The sequence below is a fragment of the Dama dama genome, chromosome 28 (genome assembly GCF_033118175.1).
Source record: "Dama dama isolate Ldn47 chromosome 28, ASM3311817v1, whole genome shotgun sequence".
Lineage (NCBI taxonomy): Eukaryota > Metazoa > Chordata > Mammalia > Artiodactyla > Cervidae > Dama > Dama dama.
In genome coordinates, this window is record NC_083708.1 from 18635009 (window position 1) to 18653904 (window position 18896).

The 18896-nt window shown below is 37.2% G+C and overlaps 1 protein-coding gene across 3 annotated transcripts in view; it reads right to left on the reverse strand.

Moving 5' to 3' along the window:
* PHIP (pleckstrin homology domain interacting protein) overlaps positions 1-9712 on the reverse strand; it is a 120648-nt gene extending 110936 nt beyond the window's left edge. For 2 of the 3 annotated variants that reach the window (XM_061131783.1, XM_061131781.1), the window contains exons 1-4: positions 9423-9711; positions 9230-9288; positions 9066-9095; positions 8812-8871 (exon numbers count right to left, since the gene is read on the reverse strand). In XM_061131783.1, coding sequence (XP_060987766.1) covers positions 8812-8871; positions 9066-9095; positions 9230-9288; positions 9423-9462 — 189 coding nt within the window. In that variant the 5' untranslated portion in view covers positions 9463-9711. Of the gene's footprint in view, positions 1-8811; positions 8872-9065; positions 9096-9229; positions 9289-9422 lie in introns of all 3 variants that reach the window. The other variant, XM_061131782.1, reaches the window with a different exon arrangement.
* Positions 9713-18896: the final 9184 nt, after the last annotated feature.

The window sequence follows — 18896 nt, forward strand, 5'->3', positions numbered from 1 at the left end:
GTCTGCTCTTGCCTTGCCCATCTTGGCCCAAATCATAAACTCGGGTCACTCGTTTCTCAGACTGCACATACGTTTTCTAGGATTATCAATTACAACAAAACTTTCTGAAATTGTGACTTGTAGCAAGAAAGGAACAGGGAAGAAACAGCTCTTTGAGCGTATTTTCGGCTAAGCCGATCTGCTGCTGCTTGACATGCTGCTTTATATATGACCACCCTTTTCAGCCAAGAAAATTCTGCCATTATCAGTGCGAAGTACTGTAAACGGTGTTATTGGTGGGAAGAGAATGTAAAGAACCTGGAAGCCACCAGCCACACTGTCATTAAAAATTTCTTTTCTCAGTTTGTAAAGAAAAGGTCAGTAGTTTGAATTAAGAACTCTGAAGTCAAGAGCCTCAGTTTAAATTTGCGGAGTGGGAGGAAAACGTCCTGACCCCTACAACTAGGACTGCAATCACCACTACCTGGGAGCTGGTCACAGTACGTGACACTAGAGTTGGCTGTTAAAACACTCCACATTACATACTTTTACGTTGAGAAAAATCCTTCTAGACCTAAACACAGAAAAAAAACCTTGAATCTTTTTAATGATCTTTTAAAAATGAGGCTAGGTCAATATATTCATTCCAACTACTTGATATACCTGTGAGACCTAGAAATGTCCGCCCTTCCCCAGGATGTAATTAAGAAGTCCCAATGAAAATAAGGTCCACCTAATCTTTGGCACCAATATGATCTGATTTGACCAGGCTCTTCACTTTATCCTAATGTACTGAACACCTGATTGGTTCTGAAACAGTTTTTCAGATTTTCTCACATATTTTTTTCTCACAATTTTTTCAGACTTGAAAGGCTAGTTGCTTACGCTTTCTACTATAGTTCTGAGTTATAAAAAGGTCAGCTTAACATAAATACAGTTCTTATTTTTAGTCCTATTCTAGCATATAAACAAAATCAGAAATTAAAAAAAAATTTATTCACTGTTCACTGAGGCCTATTACTAAAACCCAGTCCCTAAAAATCTCAAACTTCTAAACTTTTCATTTATAAATGTTACACCATTATTACCAAACACAGGTTAAATTATATTTATACTCTTTAAAGCAAGTTTACATTTTCTGAGCTTTTTAAAACTCGAATAGCTTTTCCACATAGGAAAATAATTCTTGTTTAGCTGCTAAGCTGTGTTGGAATCTTTTGTGACCCCATGGACTGTAGCCCACCAGGCTTCTCTGTCCATGGGATTTCGCAGGCAAGAATATTGGAATGGATTGCCATTTCCTTCTTCAGGGGATATTCCCCACCAGGAATCAAACCTGCATCTCCTGTACTGGCAGGCAGGTTCTTTACCACTAAGCCACCAAGGAAGCCCAAGATAAAAAATATAGAATACTTATATTCTCAGCATTTATTTATCTTCACAAGCAAATAAGGTTAAGTATTGTCCTCATTTCACAGAATGAGTAGGAGAAACAGTAGAAAGTGGGAGAAACAGTATTCAAACCCAAATCTCCTGATTTCAAGTTTAGTGTTATTTCTATTACGTTATAGTTTCCTTTTCAAAACTTGAATTTCTCCCTCATCGCCAAACAGGCTTTATGATTACAAACTTAACAGAACCTATATAACCACTTTTCAAGTTAAATGCTCTAAGCTGGGTAACTAGTCTCAGAAGGACTCTCACAAGCTTATGATTTACTTGTACTCAGGGTATAGTAAAATTAATACATAATCTTACTACATGTCAAAATTAATCTGGGGTCTATTTACTCTGAAATAACTAAGAATAAACATGTTTGAAAGACTGTCTTACATTCACAGTTTGATCACCTAAGAATTCATTTAGATAATTCAGTTAATATCAGTACATATTTGTCATTTAAATAAAATGCAATTCTGCTTCTCAAAATTGTATTCATTATTATACAATCTGGCTTTATTTGTTTAAAAAAAAAACTCTATCCAGATTTAAGGTTTCCACAAACTACAAAGGATGCTCTACAAAAATCATTTAAAACACAACAAAATGACAAAGTTTAACTTTTTAAACATTTTGAAGTTTTGTTTTTAAATCAAGTCATTTGCTAAGCAAATCTGTGAAATAAGAAATCTTCTTTAAAACATCAGTTACTTAGTGAAGCATAATTTAAAACTCAAATCTATGATTCTGCTAAAAAAGTTATTACCCACTAACTTAAAGATTGAGAAACCTTAAACCGCGTATTCTTAAAGTACCCATGTAAATAATCTTCAGAGAAAAATCAGTTTCATTTTTAGTAATGTTTCAGTTTTAAACACTACACTCAAAATAACTAGCATCACACATATAATGGCAGTGTAAAGCTGTTTTAGGAAACGCGTGTTTCTCCAAGTTGCCTAGAACTTAGTACTTCCACACCTCAAAACTAAACCAGAATCCAGTGACACAAGTAAAGGTGAGTATTTTGGGGATTTATATTACAAGCTCTGCCAAGTCAGGCTATGTGTCTGTTCTTTATCCGGATGGAGACCAAATGGGTCATGCTACCGTGACCATGGCCATCTGGAGGCCAGAACACATGGATTCTTTATGTGCTTCCTTTGCAGCAGGCTGCCATCATCCATGCTGCAATAACCAACTTAAGCCTTACACTACGAATCTTACTCCTCTTACTATTTAAATTAGTTTTAACTAAGGTAGAAGTTTCATCAGAAACCATGTTGCGATCCCAACTTTATTAATACCAAAAACTTGTCATCCAACCATCCTTATCTGTGATCCCTGAGCTCAAATAAAGCTGGTTTTGTGTGTGCACATGTGTGTGTGTAAGACAAGTAACTAAAGGTGGACCAGCTTCACATCTGATGACTGCATTCTCTGTAGTGACCAAAGGTTCTCACAATTTTGTATTTCACTGCTCAATGTCACACAATTTTTTATTTTTAATATCCTGAATTCTCAAATGCCACAATGAAAAAAAATTATCATTTTCCGTAGCCTGTTAGAAAATACTTATAGTCCTCTATATTCAATATGCTTAATAACATGTTAATTCCAAAATAATTTATTTTCACAAATCACTCATATGTCACCAACATAGCTTCTCACAAACAAAACAGAAACTTTACACATTTAAAACTTCCTGAATTTTCAATTTGGTTCCTATTACATAACAGCCTTTATCACTTTTAAATGTAATTACAAAAGCAACTTAAATATCCTTTTTCTCTAATACACTCATTTTTAATGTTTGACTTTCCTAAACTGAATCAAAAGTACATTAAAAATAGGAAATTATTCTAAATGTTTATGCTTAGCCCTCTTAACTAATGGCCACTTTGCTTAGTCTTAGGGATATTTTTCTATGAATTCTAAAATTTGTATGTGAAAACTACTAGTCACAATGAAATTCACCTACGTGGTATCACTTATCCAAAATAAACTGTGCAGAATATAATTTTATTTGCTATTAATTCTGTAGTGACAAGATAGATAACCACAAAATTTAGGAAAGAAGAATGACTGCAGAAGGTGAAAAAGCTTCTAGATAAAACAAACAGAAACTTGTGGTCTGACAAAGAAATTGACGTTCATAGGATTTATTTAACCTAATACTGAAGAATAAATTCAACAAACTCTTCTTAAAACTCAGCTTAAAACAGAATCTTTAAGCCAGATTACAAAACAACTCCTCCTGAAAATTTCCAAAAGACTACAAACTGTTGTGATGATTTTAAATTATGAAAATCTCTGTACAGAAGGAACCAGATGCAACAGCCAAGCTCCCTTCACATGTTTCTAAGTGCCATCTGATCATTACCAAAAGAAAGAGCTTCATATATCCTCTAGTCAATTCTGCATATTTCAAGCATCCAAACATTTCTTAATGTTAACTGTTCCACAAATAGTTCACAGTTAGACTTACTATATAGACCAACAAAATTTTTCTAGAAATCTATCCACAATGCTTTAAAAATCATTTATTTTTTACATTTACTATACTTTTTTCTTTATACCTTAGGTTTGATTATTTCATCCTTGAATCTACAAAGTAACTGCTAATAGTGTCTTTTAAAGTTCTAAGCAGCCAATCTTACATGGTAAATACTATGTTCAGAAAGTTATGCATGTTGTTTCTGAAATAACGCTTTTTCTTAAAATTTTGCACATTATAAAGCTACAGTTGGAACAACTCCTACTACCAAAGTTCTGATCATAGCAAACACAAACCCTTAGATAATACCTGATTTGTACCAGTCAGTTATCACTCACGTAATCATCTTACAAAGTAGGAGCTGTTATTAACCCCTTGTAAAAACTGGGAAACAGACTCCAACAGTGTGTTTCTGTCTCATAGCAATCATAAAACACCACTATGCAGTTGGGAAACGGATAACCGAACTCCTCCTTTATATTCATGCCACTTTACAATTACTCAAGAGTGCTAAGAATTTAACAAGTACTTTTTAAAAAATTTTTGTAAATGCCTCCAACTCTTTAAAATAATGGCATAAATATCAATAGAATAACTGCATGTGTAAGAAAAGTTCAAACTTTACTTCAGTCCTTCAAGGAAATGTACTATTCCCTTTACATTTAACATTATTTCTTCATTATAATGACTGAGACATTAAAACTGTGTTACGAAGACTACCAAGCAAAACTTACAATTTCACTGATACTCTATTAAAAACAGAAAAATAAGTCTACAAGACATTTACTTCATTATATGCCACCACCCTCCAAAATTGAAACTGGTTAAATTTTGACAGTACTATATAACATGTTAAAAATGATTTTGAATTAGGGATTCCCATTCCAGATAATATGGATATGAAAAATGGATAATACGAATCCCTAATTCAAAATCATTTTTAACATGCTATTTTTTTTTAACTTAAAACTGGTCTCCTAGATTTTATACCTACACTTTCACATTAATCAGCATACTCTAACTAAGTACTTAAGTAAATCCTATTCAAGACTTCTATTGATCTCTGAATTTAAAACCACCAATGATTTGTGAAACTAGTACTTAAACCATGGCGAAATCATACTAATTATAAAAAAAGTAGTCTACAAAGTGGTCTTGCCGCAAAAATCTTCATCTTTTCAAGGAAAAATGATACAACAACTTAAGAATGGTGCTACAAAAAATGTTTATACAATTTCCTAATATGAATGATTTGTCTAGGTCTACTTTTCTGTGTTTTACATAGTAACTCCAAATTTTAAAAGTTGAGCTCTTCGAAACAATGCATTGCTACTTCTAGTTAAAAATCAGATTTCAATCCATTTATTTTATAACAATGAGATAACAGGAGCCCAGAGAAATTTCTGACTTGTCAGAGGTTAACCTGCACGCTAACTGTTGGCAGAGCTAGGATCACAATACACAATCTCCCTATTTCCAATACTTTCCCTTGAACACAAAGATTTAGATTTCTAATAAAGTGGAATCATTTTTTAAAAGCAAATACCACTACAAAAAAAATTATATCTAACAGATTAGCAAAACAGGAACAGTTTGGAAAATACCTTGCAAGCAAGAAATGTAATCAGAGTCCCAAACCTGGCAAGAACACTTAAAAATTCTGCCTTAAGATCTCGTAAGTATGCAACTTAAATATGTCATCACTACTTACAGTGACAACTAGAGAGTGAAATTTAATAAACCAATTTCACTGTCCAAACTGAAAAATAAATAAATGACAAAGATGTCTCTTAGCCCCAAAATTAGTTGTTTTCTTATTCTGTAAAGTTTGCCTCCTGCCTGACTCCATTTAAAAAATAAGAATTCCAATGAAAGTTTAAAAAAATGCCCGTTTGATTTAAAAGCAACCTCATCCTTAAAAAAACAAAGAAAATCTGATTAAATATATACTACTAGGCTAAAAATAAAATAAAAATGCTTTAACTTCCTATCAAATTCCATCCACTGTTAAAAATGTTTTGTCTTGAGTAGAGGATAATAACCACAATCTTCTTTTACAATACCTTTATCAATGACACTTGAAATAAAAGTATTAATTTTTCTTTTTTACCCTGGAAACTTTTAAACTGCTCTTGAAACTCCATTTTCTGCTTGGTCAAAACTCAACTACTGTGAACTTTATCTGTAACCTGACTTCAGATGCTGATGCATGTCTTTTAAGCTCCCCAGTACAAATATTATACCTCATCCTAAATAGCTGTAATTTGAGGTTCTCCAGAAATTTCAATTTGACATACAAATTCTTACATTTAAAATATTACCCAATTTATCACTTAACACAAGCAACGAATTCCCAAGTAGAGGTAAATGCTACTGAAACCACAAACAATAGTTGTTATTTTGGCTTCAAACACCAGAACAATCTTCAAACCAATGTTAAATAAATGCAATTTGATAGGAAATAAAACTTTCAGTCTTAAGAATAAATTAAGACAATAGAGAATGCTGTACAAGAGGCTTTGCATGTGCTCACCTAGCTCACCACAGAATTTCAAAATCCTACTGTTAAACAAAAACGTGCTCAAATACCTAGGGTTCCAAAATGTTTTTAGAGCTAACTAAATCTCAGTCAAAAGTCAAACAAAATTAAACCAAATACCACACAACTAGATACACAGTTTGACGGACAAGAAAGTACCTCAAATGGTGCCTCCAATCCAGTTATACAGACTGAACAAACGAAAGGAAAAAATGTGCCAGAGAACTCTGAAGTCTAATGGGAATCCTTAACTACCTCAAGAGCATGCCAACATGACTCCTCTGGTAAAAACATTTGGCAACACTAATCAAGAAACACCACTTCCATCCAAAATAGGTGGATTTTGATAATATAAAGACAGAACTTATGGTATCCCAAATCTGATGAAGAGACGAGGAATATAAACTCATCAATATTTGAGAGATGAGAAATTCGCTCAAAAAAGTTGAAAGACATTGGTAACCTTGTTTTTATTGGAAAATCAAACGATATTCTTACAAGGATAATACAGTCTCACAATCTGTCCAGATACCATTGGCCGCTTCATTTAAAAAATATAAACATAACATTAACCAATAATCTCCACATTAAAAAAAACACGGCCACCTTCAGTGATTTAGGGTTTGTGGGGTTTTATGAAATGTAAACGTGAGTTTGGTTAAACAGGCCAAGATGAGTTTTGTCTGTCCAATTCTTTAAAATGGAGTATTACAATCTTAACAATCCTTTAATAAGAAAAACATGGACACCCATGTAAGATTTTTGTCAAGTACTTACAAACCTAAAAATTAAATATTGCTGTTACTGAATCTTGAAGTTTGCTTCAAATTCCTTTCATTTTAGCCTAGTATTGAGTAACACTAGGCGAAATCACTACATACTTGAAAACTGTTGTATGGAAATGAAATGTGCTATTAAGTCTTCATTAAATTAACTAAACCTGAGTACGTTCATTTCAATACCTGGGAACACTTACTAACAACCTATATTAAAATCTTAACACATTTACAAACAACAGTTAGATGTTCGTCTATACGCAAATGAAAGAAGAGCCATCAAAAATCTTCTCATGCCTTCAATCTCACGGAAGACATTCAAAGCGAGTTGCAACTTCCTGATCCTTTCAGAAGCCCTCTTGAGGTAACCTTGTAACTGTCTCAAAACATCAGCTGCAAACATCTTGGAAAAACCAAGGCACTGCAGAGATTTCAAAGGCTTGCTCTTCGCCCCCGTGACTGCCTGAACTGCCCAACACACACAGAAACAGACCACCTCCATGAGTTCAAGAGGAGAAATTAGCACGGAATACAAAACTCGCCAATACAAATATCCTACTGGGCCCTTCACAATATTTAAAAGTGGTAAGTCCACTTTCAATTTTTTTAGAAATGGCTAAAATACTCACTTCGAAAACCCATAAAATTAAGACAGAGCTATTTTTGAACCTAAAAAACAAAAGACGTCCCGCTAGAAACTGGAAAAGTTTTACTTGCCCATCTCCATTCCACAGTTAAGTATACGGATAAAATTAAAAAAAAAAAAAAAAAAAAAATCAGAACTCTTCAGTGGCATCCAACACTAACTTTTAATTGAACGAGGGGCTTAACGCGAGAATTAGCAAAAGGAGAAAAAAAAGCCTGGTTCAACGCCTGGCTTTAGGGTTTACAGGCTTTCCACTTCCGTGGAAAAAAAAAAAAAAAAACCTTGGGCAGATGCAAGAGGTGCCGATGGCCCACAATGATTGCACATCCGAACCCTTCCGATCAAAAAAATACCTAAGTCTGAAGGTCAGAGAGATCCCCCCAAAAAACGAGATTTAAAAAAAAAAAAAAGGCACACACGTCTTGCTGCGGTTCCGCCGCGGCTGAATAGCCCGCTTGTGAAATGCTAATGCCACTTCGGAGCAGTTAGTCACCAGCTATTGTGTGCGGCAGGAGAAAGCCGTGCCGAGCGCGCGTGCAGAGCGAGCGCGCCCGCCTCCCTCGCGCCGCTCCCGCCGCCGCCGCCGCCTCGCGCGCGCGCCCGCGGCCGCACGGACGCGCGCGGCGGCCCCTCCTCCTCCGGCCTTGCACTGCACAACACTCATGACGTATCTTTATTTCTAGCACGTTAACAAAATATCGCAAATAAATCGTCGGCAGCCCCTGCAGCCCCGGGATGCGGGTCCCCCCCCCCGCACCACTAGCCCCCTGCAAGCCCCCCGCGCCGCCCCTCCCCAACCCTCCCCGGGGGCCTCGGGAGCTTTCGGGTTCTGGGGCCAAGTTTTTGTCTCGGTTTAAAAAAAAAAAAAATTGCGGGAAATTCAATTTTTATTCGACTCGGGGAAAAGTTTCTTTGCTCCGCGACGTGAATGTCTCACCAGATTCTGGTAGGTCCTGGGATGCTCCTTGCCGGTCCAGTCGGTGCGCCGGGGCAGCAGCTGCGGGGTGCACGGGGGGAGAGGACGCCCCGTGAGCCCGGCCCCCCGCGCCCCGGCCCGCCCGCGCCCCTCCCCCGCCCGCCCCGCGCCCCCGCCGTGGACCCCCCCCCACCCCCGAGCCCCGCGCGCCCCGGGCGTCCCGGCGGCGGCGGCCCAAGGGCGGTCGCGCGGCGCCGCGCCGCCGCCGCCCTTACCTCCTTCTCAGCCACCTCGCGGATCAGCACCTGCAACAACAAAGCGGGGAGAGCTGAGCCCCCCGCGCCCCGGGCCGCGGCCCCGCCGCTCCCGCCGCCGCCGCCCTCCCCCACGCCGCGAGCGCCGAGCGCCGGCCCGGCCCGCGCCGCGCGCCGCCGTCTACCTGAGCCGCCTGCTGACAGGGTCCATCTTCCAGGAACCGGGCGATGAGGAAGTAGAGCTCTGCGCGGGAGAGAGAGGGACACGGGGGGGAGACACACACAGGCTGAGCGGCCGGGCGGCGGCGGCGGGGGGCGGGGGTCCGCGGGCGGGATCGCCCCCCGCCGCCGGCGGCCCCGGCGAGCCCCCCGACTTACCCGATCGCAGCTCCGAGAGGCCTTTCCTCTCACGAGACATGTTTATGGGTCACTTCGGGGCCGCAGGCGGGACGCCCCGCCGCCGAGGGGAAGCGGGGACGGGGCCGCCGCCTGCCCTATAGCTGTCAGTGTGTGTTCACGAGCCCGAACCTCGGCTCCACCATTCAAGCGACGGCGGCGGAGGCGGAGGAGGAGGAGGAGGAAACAACAACTCTCAGGCAAGCGGCTCCAGCCGCCCTCCCGCCCGCCTCCTCCGCCGCGGATCCCTCCGCCGCAGAAAGGAGTCCGCAGCCCTTCGCGGCCCCGGGCTCGGCCGGCCCGCGGCCCGCGCCCCCACCAACCCCCGGCACAGAGGCAAAAAAAAGGAGTGCCTCCGAACCCCCGCCCCCCGCCCGCCCGCGGCCCCGGCGCCCCCGCAACCCGGCGCGGCGAGACCCCCCAGCCCGCGGCTCCCCGGGTCGAAGGTGCGATTTATTTATTTATTTCCAGTCGAAGATGTCGGAGCCGAAGCCGCCGGTTGGCTGGAAGGCGCTTTCTCTGTGGAGGCCGATCGCGGGAGGGAGGGAGCGAGCGAGAGAGCGAGCGAGCGAGGGGGGCCGGGCACGGCTCCGCGGAAGAATCTGACGCACACGGAGCCGCAGCACAGGCTCTATTCAGCGGCCGCTGGCTGGGGCTGAGATGGAAGTTAGTTTCTCTGTAGCAGAAATAGGAAACAAATGAAGCAAAACTGCCCAAAGAGGGGAAATGCCCCGAGGACGGGTCTCGCTCTCACGCGCGCGCACAGACACTACACGCAGAGAGCACTCTCACGCTGGGCAAACTCGGGATCGCGCTACCCTGCCCGAGTTGAATGATAGTGTTTGGTTTCTGTCTCTTTGCCATGTGCATGTGTATAAATGCTGCGGATGGGCATCTGTGTAAGTCTTGTCCTGCGTTATTTCTGCAGCCTATGCAAAGTGTTGTGTAATTTATTGGAGTGCTGTATATTGCCATAGAGGTTTCAGGCGCTTTTTGTTAGAAGCGCTTGCGTTTGCGAGCCCGTTATTTGCTGTAGCCACCTCTGCATATCTTTTATTACTGCCATTGCCTTAAGCGTACATTTTAAAAAAATTTTTTTTTTTTTTTATTGTTATCTGGGCATAGCGAACTCCTGATCTGTACTTCAGAGACTCTTTTTCCTCTTACAAAAAGGCTAGTAATGGCTAATTAGGGATTTGGGGTTAAAGAACCTTAAAGCTTTTTTAAGTGTTTACAAGAAGGAGTAATGTAAACCTGAGAGAAAGACAAGAACGCTAATATTTATCTCTAACTGATCTGGAGGTAATGTAGTGACAGATCAATAACCTAACCGAAGGATAATGAAAGAGTATAGAACACTTTAGTCGAGGTGATTGGTGATTAAATAATTTAAATTATCTGTGTATCTTGCAGTTGACTTCGTCACGCTAATTAATGGCTTCTAATTTGAGGTGTAAACCATTCCTGTTTACAGTTTCAAGGGGAAGACTTCTTGAAAACTGATGAAAAGAGAAAGAAAATTAATCTTTCGTAAATTAGTATGTAATTACCGGGTTTATATGCTAAATCATACGTCTGTCCTTTGCTGATGAGGATAAGGGCCTTGTTTTTTAAAAAACGAATATGGGTGAAATTAATGGAAACAATGGAAAAAGCCATTTGTTAGGCAACAAGGACACCAAGTGATATTTATCTCCAGATGATTTAAGCACTTTTCAGAAAGACTTGAGAGTTGATTTTTGTTTTTAAGGATTGCATTTTAAAGGGAATTAGGATAGTGGTTCTTTTGTTAACATTTAACAAAAGAGGCTCCCTAAAAAAATTTAGATAATAAACTGCATTTTATGGACCCGGTCTAAAAAGGTTATTTGTGGGGAAATGACCCACAAGCTGCATTGTGGTTCTCTAGATTGCTTCCTCAACCCTTGTACCCTCCAAGCTGCTTATTCCTAGTGGGAAATACTTGCTGCAACTGCCGTGGGCTGCATTGCAAGACTGCACCGGTGTGATGTCTTGTACTGAAACAGCCAGAAATCACCATACATGTGAAAGGGGAAAAAACACCTAAACCTCCTTGGGATAATGGGATGTAAAAAATTGCCTTTTATAAAAATCTTAACCAAATGTTTTTAAAAGGAGAAGTTACCATGACTTGTGCTATGGCAGCCGAGTTATCAGAGTCCTGTTATTTCTTGAAATGGCTATCCTTCAAGTCCTGAAAATATTTGCATTTTTAAAGACATTAATCCATTTTATGTATTATAGGTAAAGTAGCTTGCTTCTAGCTGGTTTGGTTTGAAAAGATAGACATTTAATATGCCTTTTTGAAATTCTGTTTATTTCTATGGCAAATGCTCCCTATTTTATCTTAACTTTTTAGAAGTATCTTTCTTCAATAACTTGTTTTTTTTTTTTTTTTTTTGCATTATGATCTTCAAATAAACAGATTTTTAGAAACTAAAAATTACAGTTAGAATTTTGAAGTTTTAAAATGCATGTATTAACCTGATTCTTACTAATAGATGTTTTATCCTTGCTATGGAAAATAAACCAAATTATGACATGGAATATAAAATTACTCTGGGTAAAGTTTTCTGTATATATCTTGTTAGTATTATGTAAACATGGAGAGCTAGTATGAATATCTCATGTATGCTTTTCATGTGTAAGCTTTTCTTAAGTATGCTACTAGTACTTAGCTCCTAAAACAATTTTAAGGAAAATGTTCCTTGTAAATTTTCTAAATATGATGTTCCTATCATTTTGACTAGCCTTTGACAATGTTTATAGTTTCTTTTTCGAAGACCTAATTTAAAGATAGTTTTAAGCCTGCCTTTGAACTAATTTATAACTATCAATCTGTTATGAGAAAATGTAGGTTAAACTGCTAAAAATGAAAACTTTTCAGCCAAATAAAACTATTTGTTTTTAACAATAGGTGTTAAATTGGATTTTACTAAGTTATTCAAATGTAACAAATACTCCTTTATAACATTTTAATATTTCTTTAAACATAAAACATTTCTGGAATCTGCCATCATCAGTTAACTATAGAGTTTATTATGTCATTTGTTGTGCATGTGTACACAAAAAAGTCTGCACATATCAAATAGGAAGAAAATCTTACTTTGAAGTCCTGTATTTTAGTTCCCAGGGCAGTGGCATTCTCAGCTAGCTCTTTTGCACTTCTATAAGTTCAAATTCCATCTATATCCCTTTCTATTTGTTTATTTTAACTTTTTCATGAACTTCAGAAATAAAATGCCAATTTAAAAAGATTTTCATGCTTTTTTTTTTATAAGAAGGCTAACGAAAATAGTAAAAGTTTGGAAAGTCAACAACTGCTGTTTTTCTATGATACAGTCTCTAGAAGACTATTCTAATGAAATAATCAAATGCTGCCATTCAAGTTCTTTCTGAAACAAGATTGGATAATTTATAGATAAAAAGATTCAACCACATTCATGAAATTTAGTTTGCCTTCACTAGTATGGTGAATTAATATGTAGCTCAAAAACACTTTACAACTTGTAAGATTATGTATTAAATCTTTTGTGTGTGTGATATTATGCTTTTTTTAATAGCAAAAAATTTTTTCCTATAAAGTATAGAAATGGAAAAGTAGAAAACACTGTTCAAAAACCACCTTCTTTTTTAATCCACATCTTCCCTAACAACAAAATAACAATTGTCAAAGGAGTGTAGTTTTACACACCACGCAGCTGCTTTTGGATTGCTCCCCAATATGGTTTCTGTCCATGTCAGCCTAACTTTCTCCCTCTCAACATAGATACTCTTTTTCCATCACGAAGGTTGAATACATATCATATTTGAACCATGTGAGCATGTATACTATGGCTGCTACAGAAAGAACAGAGATAACCAACTTTAGTAAGCTAATTCATTATTTTAATGCTTTGCATTGTCTCTCATATCTCACTGAGAAACATTTTTACTTAATTAGAACACAATTCCTTTTCATCTGTAACAAAGATTAGCTGGTTGTCAATAACTATATAATCCCTTACTTATTTAAATGTTATTAGTATTTTACCACTAATTTCTTTTCTTCCAAATTAAATTATTCTAGTAGCTTAGATTTTTTTTAAATATAAGTCTTAGTTGCATGAAAAGGAGAAATACATATCTTAATTGAAAAAAAATGTGTCTGTATGTGTGTGTGTATATATATATATATATATATATATATATAAAATCTCATGAGTTAACAGTACAACTACAAAGATTAAAGGAGAAAAGCAATTTTAGAACATATTCCCCTAAGATTTGGAGCAACACAGTGGATGAAGTAGAAAAAGCTGTTCCAGATGGCAGGAAACTTAAAGGAGAAATCTGTAGGCATGTTCTATTATATGGTGGTGTCTGATGGATTGAGAGTGGGCTGGACTGAACGGGCAACAGTGAAAGAAGAGAAGGAAAATGCAGGAGAAGAGATGCAAGACTTCAGAAGTTACTAGTGGTAGTGTATTAAACAAAGCATGATATTATTATTGTAATTTTAAGATGGAATTTGAGAACAGAAGTTAATGCAGTCACTTGCCTTCATATGTACCTGAATTCGTAAACTTTGAGAACTCTCAAGAAGAAAAATTATTTTATTCATGGAAAGGGACAGGTGTGTCTGACAAGTGAGTGAGGGACTTCTAGATAATCAGAATCAAGGACACCAAAGTAGACACTGTTAATAAAGAAGGAGAATGGCTGTTTAAAAGAGTAAGAGCTGACCACCAGAGTGCCCACAAGGCTGCCTTGAGACTCAAATATGAGAATAAGACGTATCAAAGTAAGATCCAACTGAAAATTGAGAATGAAACCAATTTAGATGTAAACGGACTTTGTAATCAAAAATGGTGTTCCCAGTTTCTGAATTTTTATAGAAAGTCATGTCTCATTATACCACCTTGTTTGTAAATTACCCTTATTTTTCTTCATATTTATATATTATGTTTATATTTGGCAGAGATCGCCTTGACTTATGCCTCAGGTGGTTTATTTTCTTCAATGGGAATAATCATACCTATTTGTTGAAATGGCGATTAGCTAACTAGCCCAAACAAAGAATGAGTTCTGTGATACAATTACAAAATTTAAAATATCAATACCAAGTAGATCTTTCAAATGAGGTATGTGTGTTCAAAATTTAAGAAAAAAAGAAAACCTTAGACTTTGATTTTGAGATTACAGCTACAAATCCCATTGCATTCAGAGTTTTCCTGCTTCCATATGAACACACACAAAGGTGCACATTAAGTGGTTATAGTGGATTTTTTAGTGCTTATCCAAACTTACCAACCGACAGCGATTTATAGAAAGACTAATATAGCCTCTAATTGGAATCTCCTAGTAAGAACATATGTGTTATTTCCTCTCAACAGTTATCAGAAGTGCTGTAACTGAATATCATTAAGGAACATCTTTCTTAAGAATATTGAGTAAGTGGTGTCATATGAGAAGAAGGAAATATGTTGCCTTTTTGTCTTGTCATCCTCACCTCTCTGGTTTGCACGTGTTGTATTTTAGATTGTTTTGTCAGTGTTTTGGAGTTTTTGGTAAGTGTGTCTGTAAGAATTCTACATTTCCCTGATCCCCAGCTTTTGGGGGGTTTTTTGGTGTCTATGAAATGTTCCTTCTCTTTCATCACTGAAACTTTAATGGTAAACCAAGTACGGGAATTAAGATATGTAATTAATTTGAATATGTCCTAAGAGCTCTAAGAGTATGAAGATGAATTTATTATTTATTTCTTATAATTGAAACTCACACATTAAAATGTTCCACACCCCTACTACTGTTTATCCCCCCGGATGTTTTACAGAAGACTAGAGAAACCATTTACATAACTGGTGTGAAAAAAAAGTCTTCTTTCCTTTCTTTACTTCTCCGTAAGTAAAGAAATGAAGTGCCAGGCGGTAAGCATTGTTTGTGTATGAAGTATACGTATACAATTTTGTGTTACTCAATTTTTCGTATTTAAAATTTTTGCCAAACTTGAGGTAAATGTGGCCTCTTTACTTTAGATTTTCTGAGTTAGAGGAGTTACTGATTTTTTAAAAAATTATTTTTGGAGTAATTTATGCATCTTTCAGACTCTATAGTTTGTAAAGTTTCCAATCTAATAGTGGCTGAAGAGGATTTACATTGACCCAAACCACTCTCTGATCAAATACAGTCTAACTTCACCTCCTTGAAATATTTAGGATGGAAATTCACTTCACTTCAGGCCAGATCTCATCATGCCTAAAAAATGTTTGAAAAAGAAATCCGTGATGAGCACAATGGCATATTTCCATGGCAAAACAGAAGATATTTTTCCCTAATGTCTGTTTACATCGTTTTTTTTTTTTTTAATTAGGTTAATAATTACAAAGGTCATTTCCCCTTTCAATCAACCAGTTTCTCCTGTGGCCTCTTCTTTTTCCTCTTTATTGTTAAGAATATTTTAATATATGTTTAGTTTTTAAATATGAAAAAGAAAAGGGAATAAAAACTGTCGCAAGTTCCCGCAACCTGTACTACTGTGAAGCCATCTTTCTTTCTCCCAGGCAAAATCGTTTGAGTTGACTTAAGGATCCAAAGTTCACCTTTAGTGTCTCTCCCTGGTCTATTATTCCTCCTGCCTAGCATCCTCATTGCAGCATTCTGTACATCAGCTGAAGAACCATCATTTCAACAGCGGTTTGCACTTTGACCTTCACTGTGTACCTTAGTCCAACACAGGGAGATACCTTGTTCACTAGAGGCAGATAATAGAGATGAGAGTTAACCTGAAGTCACTGAGACCTGCTTTGATAGCTATACCTGAAAAGCACAGGTTTCCATGGTAGTTTGGCCAATCTCCAGATAATTATCAATTATTAAAACCCGACTTTATTTAGCAGCAATAACAATTTATTGAATGGACTACAAGAGATATGAATCAATGGCTATACATACCAATCAAATTTTAACTATAGAGAATTCACATTCTTGAAACAAACTACTTTTAGACTGTTTTTGTGTTTTAACCTAATTGCTTTTAGTATAAAATGATCAGATTTGATAAATATTAACACTAGCATGATTAAATTCCACTGTTATTTTTATTAACTACAAAATAACATAAAATGTTGTGAAATAATCAATTGAGTGCAATATAGATTAATGTGAAAGCATTTTTTGGAAACGTGTTTTCAAATGAGTATATGATTTCCATATTTTTAAAAAATGTAACAACTACCTTCTAACAGATTAGTTTTAGTTCTCCAGTATAAACTATTAAGAGGTTTGAGTCAAGAAGATTTCTAGCCAGGTTGAAAATTTACAAACCTAGAGTCAAGAATTGCATTGACTGTGAAAATTTTTATAATGTTCAAGGCTTTTCTTTTCCTTTTAGTTTCTTAAAGTTACACATATAAGTATCATTCTTTTAAAATTTAGTTCTTTTTAACTAAGTTATCTGTGTTTCAAAACATTAATATTTGAAGTCTAGACATCATCTCTTTAACTCAAGAGAAGTTTTTAAAACCGTTTTATTGTGTAAGAATATCAAACATCCCAAAAAAGTCAAGAAAATAGCAGTATGATCTCCTGATACCAGATTCCCAGCATTCATAATTGTCCACATTTGGACAATCCTATAGTATATATCCTCCAACCACCCCCTTTCTTGTTTTAAAGTAAATGTCATTATTGCCCATCTAAATAATTTGGTGTGTAGTCCAGAAGCAAATTTTAATGAGTTTAATTCTTTCATTGATTGGTTCTTTAATTTATTTACCACCTCATAAATTAAGCATTTGTTGAGCATCTACCATATTCTAGATGCTGTATTAAGCCCTGAAAGTTGATTGGCTGGATATGGTCCTTTGGAACTCTTTCTAAGAAGTTCTGATTGAAAATGTAAATGTTAAGAAATAATATCATACCACTCAACTGCTTAAACCCCATCCAATGATGCTTCATGAACTCCTGGACAGTGTTAAGTATAATATGTGAGATCCCTCATAACCTAACCCTCTCAATCTGTCCACACTCACCTTTACCCACAGGACCAGAAGCGCTGTCAATTCCTGTATGAAAATAGCTCCCCAAATAGTGTCCTTTCAGTTTTTGAACATGGTGGTCCCTCTCCAGAATCTTGATCTCAAAATCCAACCAGTTCTTACGCAGTTTTCAAGACACCACCAATCATCAGTTCTTTGAATGAGCCTGTATACCTCTCCTCCAAGAAGACAAATGGCTTGGTGTTCATCCTCAGTATCCCCAGAACATCTCCTGTATGTCTCTACTATAGCACAGCTTTCAGATATATCATAGTTTTTTGTTGTCCTGACGCATTAGCCAAGATTTTTTTAGGATAATCTCTGAATTTTGGATTTCTGTATCCCCGTTATATGCAACAATCAGAATAAACAACAAGCACTTAATACATTCAGTGTTTTTTTTTTTTCTTGGAATATGTTTATCAGATAAACAAAATTTGACCCCAGTTTGCCATGATTTCACAGGGCTAGCAGAGGCTCATGAACCAGTGATAGTTTTCCCATTGAAAGGAAGCAAACAAAGTAAATGTAATACTTAAAGAAACACCAGAATATCATGTGACATTTGGATATCAGCTCTGCCCTTTCAGAGTGTTTATTCCAGTATTATTTGAATATAAAATGAAGGGATGAACTGGTCACTAAAAGAAGGTCACAGAATACCAAAATAATGACAAAAAAAGGAAGCCTAACCTAAAGTGAACAACTTCAGGTCATTCTCCCCCTTGCCACTTAACTTTAACTTGTCTTTTTTTAGTACACTTTTCTTACATATCTTTTATCTCCACCTTACATATTGTCCCTTAAATAACCAAGGGGAAAACAAATATACAAGTAAATAAGATATCAAATAAGTGGAATAGTGCGTCAGCAAGGCTCCTATAGCAAATAAATGGGAGGGTCTGTGTTACCACATCCGTAATTATGGGGATGCCACACGAAGGATCACAGAATTTTAGAGATGGAAGAACCCTAGAGATTTTCTAGTCCAGATTCCCTTTCAAAGAGAGAAAATGATATAGCCAAACTTACAGTCTCCTTTTCAAATGTCTCAGCCTTGCAACCTTTCTGAGGTTATTGGTTAAAGAGTAGGATATTGCTGAATAACTAAGAGAAAATAACATAGCTTGGAGAAATCAACATGATTTCTGTACAAGAAATGATATTTGCTGGTTTCACTAGAGTTGTTTGAAGGGATAAATAGGTATGACTGAGGAGATTTAGAGAAAACATATTTACACTTTCAAAAAGCCTTTTGACAAGTTCCTATATCAGACTATTTAAACAATCCTCACAAGAAATTGGCTTGGAGAGAAATAAGGAGAAATTTAAGTAGTTCATATCATAGATAAAGAATCAGGTCCTATTTCTGGTTTTTACTGAGTATTGTTGAACAAATTATTTTGCCTCACTT